The following is a 13,154-nucleotide window of genomic DNA, read 5'->3' on the forward strand; positions in this document are numbered from 1 at the left end:
AATTTGGAGAATCTTAGTAGCTTGTGGTCCAGAATAGAACCGGGCTGCTTTGGACTACTAGAACAACAGTACAGCAAGCACTTTCAAACTGTTTGAACAGACTCACATTAAGAAATACACTTTTTAAGGCCGGGAACAGTGGTTCAAGCCTGTAATCTCAGCACTTTGGGAGGCCGAGGTGGGTGGATCACCTGAGGTCAAGAGTTTGAAACCAGCCTGACCAACATGGAGAAACTCTGTCTTTACTAAAAATAGAAAAAATTAGTCTGGTGTGGTGGCACATGCCTGTAATCCCAGCTACTCAGGAGGCTGATTCAGGAGAATCACTTGAACTCGGCAAGTGGAGGTTGCTGTGAGCTGAGATTGCACCACTGTACTCCCACCTGGGTGAAAGAGCAAGACTCGTCTCAAAAAAAGAAAAAGACAAAAAACAAAAAGGCTGGGTATGGTGGCTCAACCCTTTAATCCCAGCACTTTATGGGCAGATCACCTGAGGTTAGGAGTTCAAGACCAGGCTGGCCAAAATGGATAAACCCTGTCTCTACTGAAAATACAAAAATTAGCAGGTCGTGATGGTGTGTGTCTGTAATCCCAGCTACTCGGGAGGCTCAGGCATAAGAACCTGAGCTGGCCGGGTGTGGTGGCTCACGCCTGTAATCCAAGCACTTTGAAGGCCAAGGCGGGCTTATCACCTGTAATCCAATGCTTGGATTACAGGCGTGAGCCACTATGCCTGGCTGTAAGGTTTTAAAATTTGTTCGGCTCAGTACCCAAAGGATACAGAATATTCTGTTCCTGGAAAGAGCTGGGTCTGGTTGCATTTTCTCAAGGCTGAATAACAAGAAGGAGATAAACTAGGAAAGAAGGGAATTTATTGTTGTAACTGGATACAGGGAGAAGGTCAGAGATAATTCCACCAGACCAACTCAAAAGTGTTACAATTTTCTTAGTGCTTATATAGGTTGGGATTATGTGCTTATGTGCAGTATAGCATTTGCCTAAGTCTATAAGTAACTAATTTTGTTTCAACTGGAAGGTCAGAGGCCAAAAAGAAAAATGCTTGCTAAGTCTAATTAAGCTGTGAGGGTCCCAGTACCTTCAAGGCCTGTCTACTGTGGTACTGGAGTGATTCTTTCCTCCCTTTCTTCCCTCCTTCCCTCCCTCCCTCCCTCCCTTCCATCGTCTCTCTCTTTCTTCTTTTCTTGAGACAGAGTCTCATTCTGTCATCCAGGAGTGCAGTGGCATGATCTCGGCTCACTGCAACCTTTGCCTCCTGGGTTCAAGAAATTCTCCTGCCTCAGCCTCCGGAGTAGCTGGGACTATAGGCACATACCACCACACCCAACTAATTTTTGTATTTTTAGTAGAGATAGGGTTTTGCCATGTTAGTCAGGCTGGTCTCGAACCCCCGACCTTAAGCGATCTGCCCACTTCAGCCTCCCAAAGTGTTGGAATTACAGGCATGAACCACCATCCCAGCTGAAGGATTATTTCTGTCTTATCTCATTTACAGCTTGGTCCAAAGAGCTGCCTTAGACTTTCCGATAAATCTATTCAAACAGCTGCCTCTGTTACCTTGACTTGTCTCAGATTTCGTCGACTCAAGAAGGGTCCTGGCATCAGGAATGTGAGACTGTCTCCATTATTTTGACTTGCTCCAGGATAGGGAGAAGCCTAGGCAAGGCTCCTACTGACCCTACGTTTCATCTCTAGCTTTGATGTCTGGGCACCAATTTCCCTAGGTTTGATTAATTATTTGCTCTGTGTTAAGGCAGCACTGTGGAAATTTGTCTGTTACTGGAGCTATGCAGGCCTGTCTGTGACTGTCACACAGTCCTGTCTGTTTGGCTATTAGGGAGAAATGGCCTGCCACAATTCCACACATTTGTATAGCAAAATTTCCCTGGCTGAAAATCTGTTTCCCATCACCGTTGCACACTGCTGAAGGCCTGACCTTCTGAATGTTACACTATGCAGTGCAGTCTGGAGCATACCTCATCTTTGACCTCTAACCTCACATCTCTGCATCTCATTGTCCCCAAACCTGATGTTTCTTGATTCTGAATACTGTCTTCTGATAGATCTCAGCTTCAATGATGGAGTTCTTTTCCTTCTGAAATGCCTTTTTCTCTTCTATTTTTGCCTCAACACCACCTATACAAAGGTCTCAAGATCAAGCTCAAGGACCACTTTCTGTATGTAGCCTTCTTGGCTCCCCAGTTAGAATGGTGACTTCCTGCTTCAGGCTTTGGTGTTTGAGGCATACCTCTACCACAGTGCTTATTAGTACATTCAAGTAGATCTGACTACATCTGATTTTCCTCACTTTCCCAAAAATCCTGTCTATACAACACACACAAAGACACACACACACGAACGAAGACACATTTTTAAGAGACGGATCACACTGTATTGCCCAGGCTGAGACTGTCTCAGTATTTAATGAAGAAAGAAGGGATTACATATAGGTAAGCATCTGACATCTTTGGAAAGGAGAAATTATACAATTGCAAGATAGTCTTTTTTTTTGAGACTCTGTCATCCAGACTGGAGTGCAGTGGCGTGATCTCAGCTCACTATGACCTCCCTCTCGCAGGTTCAAGCAATTTTCCTGCCTCAGTCTCCCAAGTAACTGGGACTACAGGCACCCACCACCACACCTGGCTAATTTTTTTGTATTTTTAGTAGAGACAGGGTTTCACCATGTTGACCAGGCTGGTTTCAAACTCTTGACCTCAAGTGATCCACCCACCTTGGCCTCCTAAAGTGCTAGAATTATAGGTGTGAGCCATGGCACCTGGCCTATTTTGTTTTTAATTTTAAGAAATGGGCCAGGCGCGGTGGGTCACGCCTATAATCCCAGCACTTTGGGAGTCCGAGGCGGGTGGATCACGAGGTCAAGAGATCGAGACCATCCTGGTCAACAAGGTGAAACTCCGTCCCTACTAAAAATACAAAAATTAGCTGGGCATGGTGGTGCCCGCCTGTAGTCCCAGCTGAGGCAGGAGAATTGCTTGAATCCAGAAGGCGGAGGTTGCAGTGAGCCGAGATCGTGCCATTGCACTCCAGTCTGGGTAACAACAGCGAAACTCTGTCTCAAAAAAAAAAAAAAAAAAAAAGAAATGTAGTGCTGAGACTAAGCAGTTAATTAGGGTATGATGGGAGAAAAATGAACATCAGTTTAATCCTTTTGCAAACAAAGAAAAAAATTCAAAATAGAAATTTCAGTGGTTTGCAGCTGTTTATATTATGGCATTCCTAGTGGACCTGGGACAATTTGTTAGGACTTGTATAGAAGAGATGGAGCAGCTCAACTTTCTGGTAGTCATTTTGCTGTGCCATCACCTGCAGAGCCATCGTTAAACTGCTTTGAATGGAGATGGATGCAGATATCTCTTGATGTTTTAGATCAGGATTTTCCCACCATTTGGTGTTTTCTCAGAGAAGCCTACATAGCACATATTACACTTTCAAATTATTTATGAAGGTAATACAGCTAGTGGTTCACAGACCAGGCATTGAGGTCAGGGCGCCTAATTTGTTTTTTGTTCATTTGTTTTGAGACTTGTCTCCCTCAGTCACCTGAGCTGGAGTGCAGTGGTACCATCTCTGCTAACTGCAGCCTTGACTTCCCATGCTCCAGCCATTCTCCCACCTTAGCCTCATAAGTGGCTAAGATGATAGGCCTGAGCCACCATGGCCAGCTCATTTTTATATTTTAGTAGAGACAGGGTTTCACCATGTTGCCCAGGCTGGTCTTGAATTCCTGAGCTCAAGTGGACCTCCGGACTCCACTGGGCCTGGTGCAGCCCAGGGTGCCTAATTTGAAAATGCAAATTAGGTGAACTAAGGCAATTTGTTCACTATGTTTGTGTGTGTATGCACATATGGGCATACCTCAGCTCCTTATTTGTAAAATGGGCCATTAATCCTGGTCATGAGTATTACATTAACACATTTTAAAAATTGTTTTAGAGATGGGGGTTCTCACTATGTTGCTCAGGCCATCTGGAACTCCTGGCCTCAAGAGATCCTCCCACTTCAGCCTCCCGAGTAGCTGGGACTACAGGCACAAGTTACTGCAACTGGCACATATTAAATTAAATTAAATAATATGTGCTAAACAGATTTGTACCTGGCCTATCACTAATACTTACTGCTTCCTTTGTTCCTGCCTTTCTTCTTACCCCTCCCCTCCTTTTTTTTTTTTTTTTAATATTTAATTACTTTATTTAAGAGATAGGGTCTCACTGTGTCACCCAGGTTGGTCTCAGATCCCTGGGTTCAAGCACTCCACCCACCTCAGCCTCCTGGGTAGCTGAGATTACAGACACTAGCCAGTGTGCCAGGATCTTTGTAAAAAATTATTGAATGTCTTTTCGCTCTAACCTCTAAGAAGGAAAGGACTATGAAGTCTTCATTATTGTATCCTGGTGCCTAGCATGGCAGACAGTAAGTGCTAAATAAATTTGTATAACTTAAATGATTAAATAAATGGACATCCTTGCTTCACAGTATCAACTAAAGATAAGTTGGGAATTGTGACTGCTTAAAGCCATATCAGTGGCTTTTTGAAATCAATAATTAACATCCTAACCCTAACCCTTATATTCACTTGGCTATATAACCAAGCAACTCTTTTTTTTTTTTTTTTTGAGACGGAGTTTCGCTCTTGTTACCCAGGCTGGAGTGCAATGGCGCGATCACGGCTCACCGCAACCTCTGCCTCCTGGATTCAAGCAATTCTCCTGCCTCAGCCTCCTGAGTAGCTGGGATTACAGGCATGTGCCACCATGCCCAGCTAATTTTTTGTATTTTTAGTAGAGACAGGGTTTCACCATGTTGACCAGGATGGTCTTGATCTCTTGACCTCGTGATCCACCCGCCTCGGCCTCCCAAAGTGCTGGGATTACAGGCTTGAGCCACCGCGCCCGGCCCCCTTTTTTTTTTTTTTTTTTTTTTTTTTAATATAAAGATGGGGTTTCACCATGATGGCCAGGCTTGTCTTGTACTCCTGACCTCAGGTGATTCACCCGCCTTGGCCTCCCAAAGTGCTAGGATTACAGACAGGCACGAGCCACCATGCCTGGCCCATTTTTTCTTTAATTCAAATGAAAATACTTGGGTGAAAGTTGAATGTGTGAATTTTTTTTTTTTTTTAAGATGGGGTTTCACCATATTGGTCAGGCTGGTCTCAAACTCCTGACCTCAGGTGATCCACCCGCCTTGGCCTCCCAAAGTGCTGGGATTACAGGCGTGAGCCACCGTCTCTGGCCAGATGTGTGAAATTGATTTAAAAAAATTTTTTTTATTTTTATTTTTTAAAAGGGGGAGGTTGTTGCTTTGAGGGGAGTTACACTTTTTTTTTTGTTTGTTTTTTGGTTTTTTTCCTTTTTGTGGAGAAAAGAGTCTTGCTATATTGCCCAGGCAGGTCTCAAACTCCAGAGCTCAAGCTGTCTTCCCACTTCTGCCTCCTTAAGAGCTGGGATTACAGGTGTGAGCCACACCACCTTGCATGAAATTGTTAATGAGAAAATTATCCAGTGAAACTTGTTTATTTATTTATTTTTGAGACTGAGTCTTGCTCTGTTGCCCAGGCTGGAGTGCAATGGCTTAATCTTGGCTCACTGCAACCTCTGACTCCTGGGTTGAAGCTGTTCTCCTGCCTTGGCCTCCCAAGTAGCTGAGATTACAGGTGCTGGCCACCATGCCCAGCTATTTTTTTGTATTTTTAGTAGAGACAGGGTCTCACCATGTTGCCCAGGCTGGTCTTGAACTCCTAACCTCAAGTAATCCACCCACCTTGGCCTCTCAAAGTGCTGGGATTACAGGCATGAGCCACCTCACCTAGCCAAAACTTGCTAAAGATAGTAAGACAGGCTGTATTCAAGGTGGGGGAGGGGGAGACGGACATGGTAATAGGTATGAAGACCACTGTGAGACAGAGATTGGGCTTGATTCTGATTCCAGCAAGGACAAGGGGAGTTTACAAAAACCAAGGAGCAGGGTGGGGGTCATGAAATTACTAAGAGGGACCATCAGGGCTGAGGGGGTTTCTGGCTGAACCTGCTTGATAGGATTATTATTGTAGGCAGGACAGGATGATAAGATACCAAGGGTGGAGGATTTTCTCTAAGCTGACTTAGCAGCATTCTTGCTCAAAATGTATTCTTTGAGGGCAGAAAAAAAAGCTGAAGATCAGGTCTAATCAGAAAGACCTAAGGAACCTGCCTCAAGTGCAATAAAAGAAGAGAATCTATCAGTAATTCTTGGATTTTTATTTCAGGAACATGGGCTCATAATCACTTCATTCAGAACTGAGAGTATCAAATCTAGGATTGACCAAGAAACTGTTAAAATAAACATACTCAGAGGCTGGGCGCAGTGGCTCATGCCTGTAATCCCAGCACTTTGGGAGGCTGAGGAGGGCAGATCACCTGAGGTCAGGAGTTCCGAGGCTAGCCTGCCCAACATGGTGAAACCCTGTCTCTACTAAAAATACAAAAATTAGCCAGGTGTGATGGTGCACACCCGTGATCCCAGCTACTTGGGAGGGTGAGGCATGAGAATTGCTTGAACCCAGGAGGTGGAGGTTGCAGTGATCTGAGATGGCGCCGCGGCACTCCAGCCTGGGTGACAAAGTGAGACTTCATCTCAAAAAAAAACAACAGCCGGGCGCGGTGGCTCAAGCCTGTAATCCCAGCACTTTGGGAGGCCGAGGCGGGTGGATCATGTGGTCAAGAGATCGAGACCATCCTGGTCAACATGGTGAAACCCTGTCTCTACTAAAAAAAATACAAAAAATTAGCTGGGCATGGTGGCACGTGCCTGTAATCCCGGCTACTCAGGAGGCTGAGGCAGGAGAATTGCCTGAACCCAGGAGGCGGAGGTTGCGGTGAGCCGTGATGGCGCCATTGCACTCCAGCCTGGGTAACAAGAGCGAAACTCCATCTCAAAAACGACAACAACAACAAAAATTAGCTGGGCATGGTGGTGCACGTCTGTAATCTCAGCTACTCAGGAGGCTGAGGCAGGAAAATCACTTGAACTTGGGAGGTGGAGCTTGCTGACATCACACTATTGGATTCCAGCCTGGACAACAGAGTGAGACTCTGTCTCAAAAAATAAAATAAAATAAAATAAAAATAAATATACTCAGGTTAAGGTGACCTCGCTCTACAGAGAACAGATAGTATCTTAGGATGTTGCTGTATGAGAACAAAATGACAAGCAATATCAATATCATGAGGTGACGCAGACAGCTATTTAAGCAAGTGAAACTAATAGCAATACTGAAATCCGTTTTCAGTGAAAACCTTAGCTCCTCCCAGCATAAACCATGTTATAAAATTAGTGGTATACATAGAGAAGAGCAAAGGACGACTTTTTTCTTTGTTTTGCTTTTTTTTTGTTTGCTTATTTTTGAGATGAAGTTTTGCCCTGTCACCCAGGCTGGAGTGCAATGGCGCAATCTTGGCTCGCTGCAAACTTCGCCTCCTGGGTTCAAAAATTTTCCTGCCTCAGCCTCCTTAGTAGCTGGGATCACAGGCACCTGCCACCACGCCTAGCTAATTTTTGTATTTTTAGCAGAAACGGGGTTTCACCATGTTGGCCAGGCTGGTCTCAAACTCCTTACCTTGTGATCGGCCCTCCTTGTCCTCCCAAAGTGCTGGGATTACAGGTGCCAGCCACCTCGCCCTGCCTGTTTTTGTTTTTTTTAGAGACAGGGTCTGGCTCTATTGACCAGGGTGAAGTACAGTGGTGTGATCTCAGCTCACTGCAGCCTTGACCTCCTGGGCTCAAGCCATCCTACTGCGCTCAAGCTGCCCTCCTGCTTCAGCCTCCCAAGAAACTGGGACTGTGAGCATGTGTCATCACATCTGGCTAATTAAAAATTTTTTTTTATACAGATAGAGTCTCACTTTGTTGCCCAGGCTGGTCTTGAACTCCTGGGTTCAAGCAATTCACCTGCCTCAGGTTCCCAAAGTATTGGGATTACAGGTGTAAGCCACCGCACCTGGCCTGACAACTTCTTATTTATTTATTTAGAGATAGGGATGTTGCCCAGGCTGAAGTGCAGTAGCTATTCATAGGTGTGATCATAGCTCACTTCAGCCTTGTACTTCTGGGCTCAAATGATCCTCCTATCTCAGTCTCCTGAGTGGCTGAGACTACAGGTATGTGCCACCTCATCTGGCTAATTTTTTTCTTTTTTTTGAGATGGAGTCTTGCTCTGTCAACCTGTCAACCAGGCTACAGTGCAGTGGCATCATCTCAGCTCACTGCAACCTCCGCCTCCTGGGTTTAAGTGATTCTCCTGCCTCAGTCTCCAAATAGCTGGGATTATAGGCATGGGCCACCAAACCAAGCTATTTTTAGTAGAGATGGGGTTTCACCATGTTGGCCAGGCTGGTCTCGAACTCCTAACCTCAGGTTATCCGCCTGCCCTGGCCTTCCGAAGTGCTGGGATTACAGGCATGAGCCACCACGCCTGACCATACAGATTATTTTTTAATCATTAAATTTTTTTTTTTCTTTTTTTTAAAAAAATATTTATTTATTTATTTATTTAAAGATGGGGTTTCACCATGTTGGCCAGGATGGTCTTGATCTCCTGACCTCATGATCTGCCTGCCTCGGCCTCCCAAAGTGCTGGGATTACAGGCATGAGCCACTGCACCTGGCCTAATGATTAAACTTATAACAAAAAGAGAATTCAGTGAGTAAAGGGGATGAGAATAGTTATGCTAGAAAACCTGTACTGGGCTGGTCAGAATGGCTCACACCTGTATTCCCAGCACTTTAGGAGGCCAAGGCGGGAGAATCACCTGAGGTAGGGAGTTAGAGACCAGCCTGAGCAACATGGAGAAACCCTGACTAACTTGGAGAAACTCCGTCTCTACTAAAAATACAAAATCAGCTGGGCTTGGTGGTGCATAACTGTAATCCCAGCTACTCAGGAGGCCGAGGCAGAAGAATCACTTGAACCCAGGAGGTGGAGGTCGTGATGAGCCAACATCGTGCCATTGCATTCCAGCTTGGGCAACAAAAGGGAAACTCTGTCTCAAAAACAAAACAAAACAAAACAAAAAACCTGGTAAGGGAGGCTACTGTGGCTGAATGCAAACAAGGCAGAGGATAATAACAGTAGGTTCCCAAGTGCTCATTCTCTCCTTCTCTCACAGCGGCCACCCAGCAGATCCTCAGGAGGCCAAGCACTACAAATTCTGTTCACATTGCTGGAAGCACAGGGATTGTCATGGTCCAACCCAACTGGAGCACTGAAGACACAGGGCCAGCTCCTTTAGTTTTCCACCCTAGAACCAATATCATTATCTTTCCACCAATTAGATATGTGTGAAACATTTTCCTTCATGTCCTGTACTTGTTTCTCTGCATCATACATTGTTTGTCATATCACATAATCTTATTACTTGGAAGTCATGACTTTGTGAAGGCTGAAGCATAGACAGGGGTCATAAATATTTACGAGGAAGAACAGAAGCAGCCCTCCCAGAGTGGGCTTCGGGTTGGCCCACAAGCCTAGGGAATAAAGCTACTGCATCCTAGTCTGCATTTTTTTTCCTCCTCATCATTGGCTATTTAGTCTCCTTCTTAGGCAAAGACACTAACAGTGCATATTCCCTCCCTCCACAAATACCAGATGGTTTTCTAATAGTCCTGGCTCGCCCAAAGAACACCAAGTCTCTTATTTTCACAACCCAAGTATTCTTTTTGGAAACTAAGTCTTACTTTGTTGCCCAGGCTGAAGTATAGTGGTATGATCGCTGCTCATTGCAACCTCTGCCCGCCAGGTTCAAGGATTCTCCTGCCTCAGCCTCAAGAGTAGCTTGGATTGCATGTTACCACATCTGGCTAATTTTTTTGTATTTTTAGTAGAGATGGGTTTTCACCATGTTGGCCAGGCTGGTTTCAGACTCCTGACCTCAAGTGATTCACCCACCTCAGCCTCCCAAAGTGCTGGAATTACAGGTGTGAGCCACTATGCCTGGCCCCGAATACTTTTTTCTTTCTTTCTTTTTTTGTTGAGAGAGAGTCTCATTCTATCACCCAGGCTGGACTGCAGTGGCACGATCGTGGCTCACTACAACTTCTGCCTCCCGGGTTCAAGTGATTCCCCTGCCTCAGACTCCAGAGTAGCTGGGATTGCAGGCACCTGCAGCTAATTTTTGTGTTTTTAGTAGAGATGGGGTTTCACCAGGTTGGCCAGGCTGGTCTCGATCTCGTGACCTCAGGTCATCTACCCGCCTTGGCCTCTCAAAGTGCTGGGATTACAGGCGTGAGCCACCATGCCCAGCAATGCTCTTTCTTCTTTATGATTTTTTATCTAAAGTATTTCAAGTATAAGCCAGATGAAAAAGGAATTCTAGCTCTTTGAGAGCCAACCTGAAAGACTGGAAGACTGAAGAAAGGCCAATGCAGGGGGACAAGAAGGAGGAGGGACTCCAGCCAGGTGTCTACTTACCGCTTTTTGGTTCCCTTCATTATCAGTGAGCAACCATTCAATATCCAGAGTGTCTTTTTCTGGAAGCCCCAGTTGATGGTGACAGGGCAAAGTGACCTTTTCCTCTGCCACTCTCTTGATCTCGGTGTGAGTCCCCAAGGTTCCAACATAGTAGGAAACTGGAAGAAGAAAATCTTTAATGAGTAACGCAGAGACTAGATGGCAATATGTGGGGAGCAAATATGACAAAGAATTATGGGATGTTCCTGTGGGCAAGGGCATGTCAAGGTGTTGGAAGAGTCCTGAACCAGGAGTACTAGAAGTCCTGCTCTCACACTGGCTCCTCCGTTAACTGAATTCATCATGTCTACTTTAACCACCCCAGATTACCTCCTAATAGTGCCTGTCTTTCTTACCTTATTTGGTCTTTATGAACAATGAAATTGCTCATGTCAACTTTTTTTTTTGTGATGGAGTCACACTCTGTCACCCAGGCTGGAGTGCAGTGGTGTGATCTCAGCTCACTGCAACCTCCGCCTCCCAGGTTCAAGTGATTCTCCTGCCTCAGCATCTTGAGATGCTGGGATTACAGGCATGTGCCGCCATGCCCAGGTAATTCTTTTTTGTATTTTTAGTAGAGACAGGGTTTCACAATGTTGGTCAGGCTGGTCTTGAACTCCTTACCTCGTGATCTGCCCACCTCAGCCTCCCAAAGTGCTGGGATTAAAGGTGTGAGCCACCGCACCCGCCTGTTTTTTTTGTTTTTGTTTTTTTTTTTTGAGAGATTGGGTGTCTCTCTGTTGCCCAGGTTGGAGTGCAGTGGTGCAGTCATAGCTCATTGCACCCTTAACCTCGCCAGTTCTAGTGACCCTCCCACCTCAGCCTCCAGAGAAGCTAAGACTACAGCCACATGCCACTATGCTGGCTAATTTTTTGTAGAGACAGGGTCTTGCTCTGTTATTATGCCAGGTTCCAAGTTACTTCTGGGCTCAAGTGATCCTGCAACCTTGGCTTCACAAAGTGCTAGAATTGCAGGCATGAGCCACCATGCCTGGTCACGACTGCTTTTTGATCTTTCTGTCTTCTCTTAGCAGAGGCTTCCAAGAAAATGATACTCATGGAAACTACACTGTTGTCCAGAAACTCATGTTCTTCTTCTTCTTCTTCTTCTTTTTTTTTTTTTGTGACAGAGTCTCACACTGTCTCCCAGACTGGAGTTCAACAGCGCAATCTTGGCTTACCATAACCTCTGCCTCCCGGATTCATGTGATTCTCCTGCCTCAGACTCCCTGGTAGCTGGGATTATGGGTGCACACCACCACACCCAGCTATGTTTGTTTGTTTAGTGGTTTTTTTTTGTATTTTTAGTAGAGATGCGGGTTTCACTATGTTGACCAGACTGGTCTGAACTCCAGATCTTGTGATCTGCCCACCTCGGCCTCCCAAAGTGCTGGGATTACAGGTGTGAGCCACCTTGCCCGGCCTTTTTTTTTTTTTTTGAGACCGAGTTTCACTCTGTCACCCAGGCTGGAGTCCAGTGGTGTGATCTTGGCTCACTGCAAACTGCGCTCCCCAGGTTCAAGCAATTCTCCTGCCTTAGCTCCCAAGTAGCTGGGATTATAGGCACCTGCCACCATACCCAGCTAATTTTTTTGTATTTTTAGTAGAGACAGGGTATCACCATATTGGCTAGGCTGGTCTTGAACTCCTGACTTCAGGTGATCCACCCACTTCAGCCCCCCAAACTGCTGGGATTACAGGTGTGAGCCACCACTCCCAACAATGTAATCTCTTGGTTAAGAAAGAGATAGTTTAATTCAAGGAGATGTGAAGTAAATAAAATAAAGTAAAAAAAAAAAAAAGAACAAAGTTTAGGAGCTGTGTGTCAAATGAACAGGAAAAGGGAAATATTGAGACATACATTTGTGAAAACAATGTTAATTTTTTCCAGGTAAGAGATTTTGCCTTAGGATAGTGGTGAAGATAGTAAAAAACAAATGATGGATTTGTGAGGTCATGTGATAGTCAAAACCACAGAACATAGCAACTGACTGGATCTTAGAGGAGAAAGAAAAAGGATTCAAAAGCGAAGATTGGACCGGGTACTGTGGCTCAGGCCTGTAGTCCCAGCACTTTGGGAGGCTGAGGAGGGCAGATTACTTGAGATCAGGAGTTAGTATTAGCCTGGCCAACCATGGTTGACATGGTGAAACCCCACCTCTACTAAAAATACAAAACTTAGCCAGCGATGTGGGTAGGCACCTGTAATCCCAGCCACTCAGGAGGCTGAGGCTGGAGAACGGCTTGAACCCAGGAGGGGGAGGTTGCAGTGAGCTGAGATTGCACCATTGCACTCCAACCTGGGTGACAGAGCGAGACTCCCTCTCAAAACAAAAAAAAAGAAAGATCATTTTCAAGCTTGCATGACTGGTAGGATGGTGACTGCAGTAGCAGTGATGGGGAAGCCAGGAGTACTATGTGTTTTATTTGGGGGTGAGTTAGGGAGGGTGGCACTGAGTCTGGATTCAAGTCTGTTGCAAGGTAGCCAGATCTGTCCAACAGGCAGCCCCGTGTTCTTTCCCCAACAACAGCACCTTCCTTTCCACTGCTGATGTTCACACAGCTCTCCAAATAGTGTCCACCCTCAGTTGTTGCGTTAGAGGAAGTCACAGCCCTGCTTTGCTTTATT

General features: G+C 45.5%; 1 protein-coding gene across 1 annotated transcript in view; it reads right to left on the reverse strand.

Moving 5' to 3' along the window:
• The window catches only part of CLMP (CXADR like cell adhesion molecule), a 135,411-nt gene that overhangs the window by 28,478 nt on the left and 93,779 nt on the right, over window positions 1-13,154 (reverse strand). The window contains exon 2 of the mRNA XM_003734128.7: window positions 10,487-10,644. Coding sequence (XP_003734176.1) covers window positions 10,487-10,644 — 158 coding nt within the window. The remainder of the gene's footprint in view (window positions 1-10,486; window positions 10,645-13,154) is intronic.

The sequence above is a fragment of the Callithrix jacchus genome, chromosome 10 (genome assembly GCF_049354715.1).
Source record: "Callithrix jacchus isolate 240 chromosome 10, calJac240_pri, whole genome shotgun sequence".
Taxonomy (NCBI): domain Eukaryota; kingdom Metazoa; phylum Chordata; class Mammalia; order Primates; family Cebidae; genus Callithrix; species Callithrix jacchus.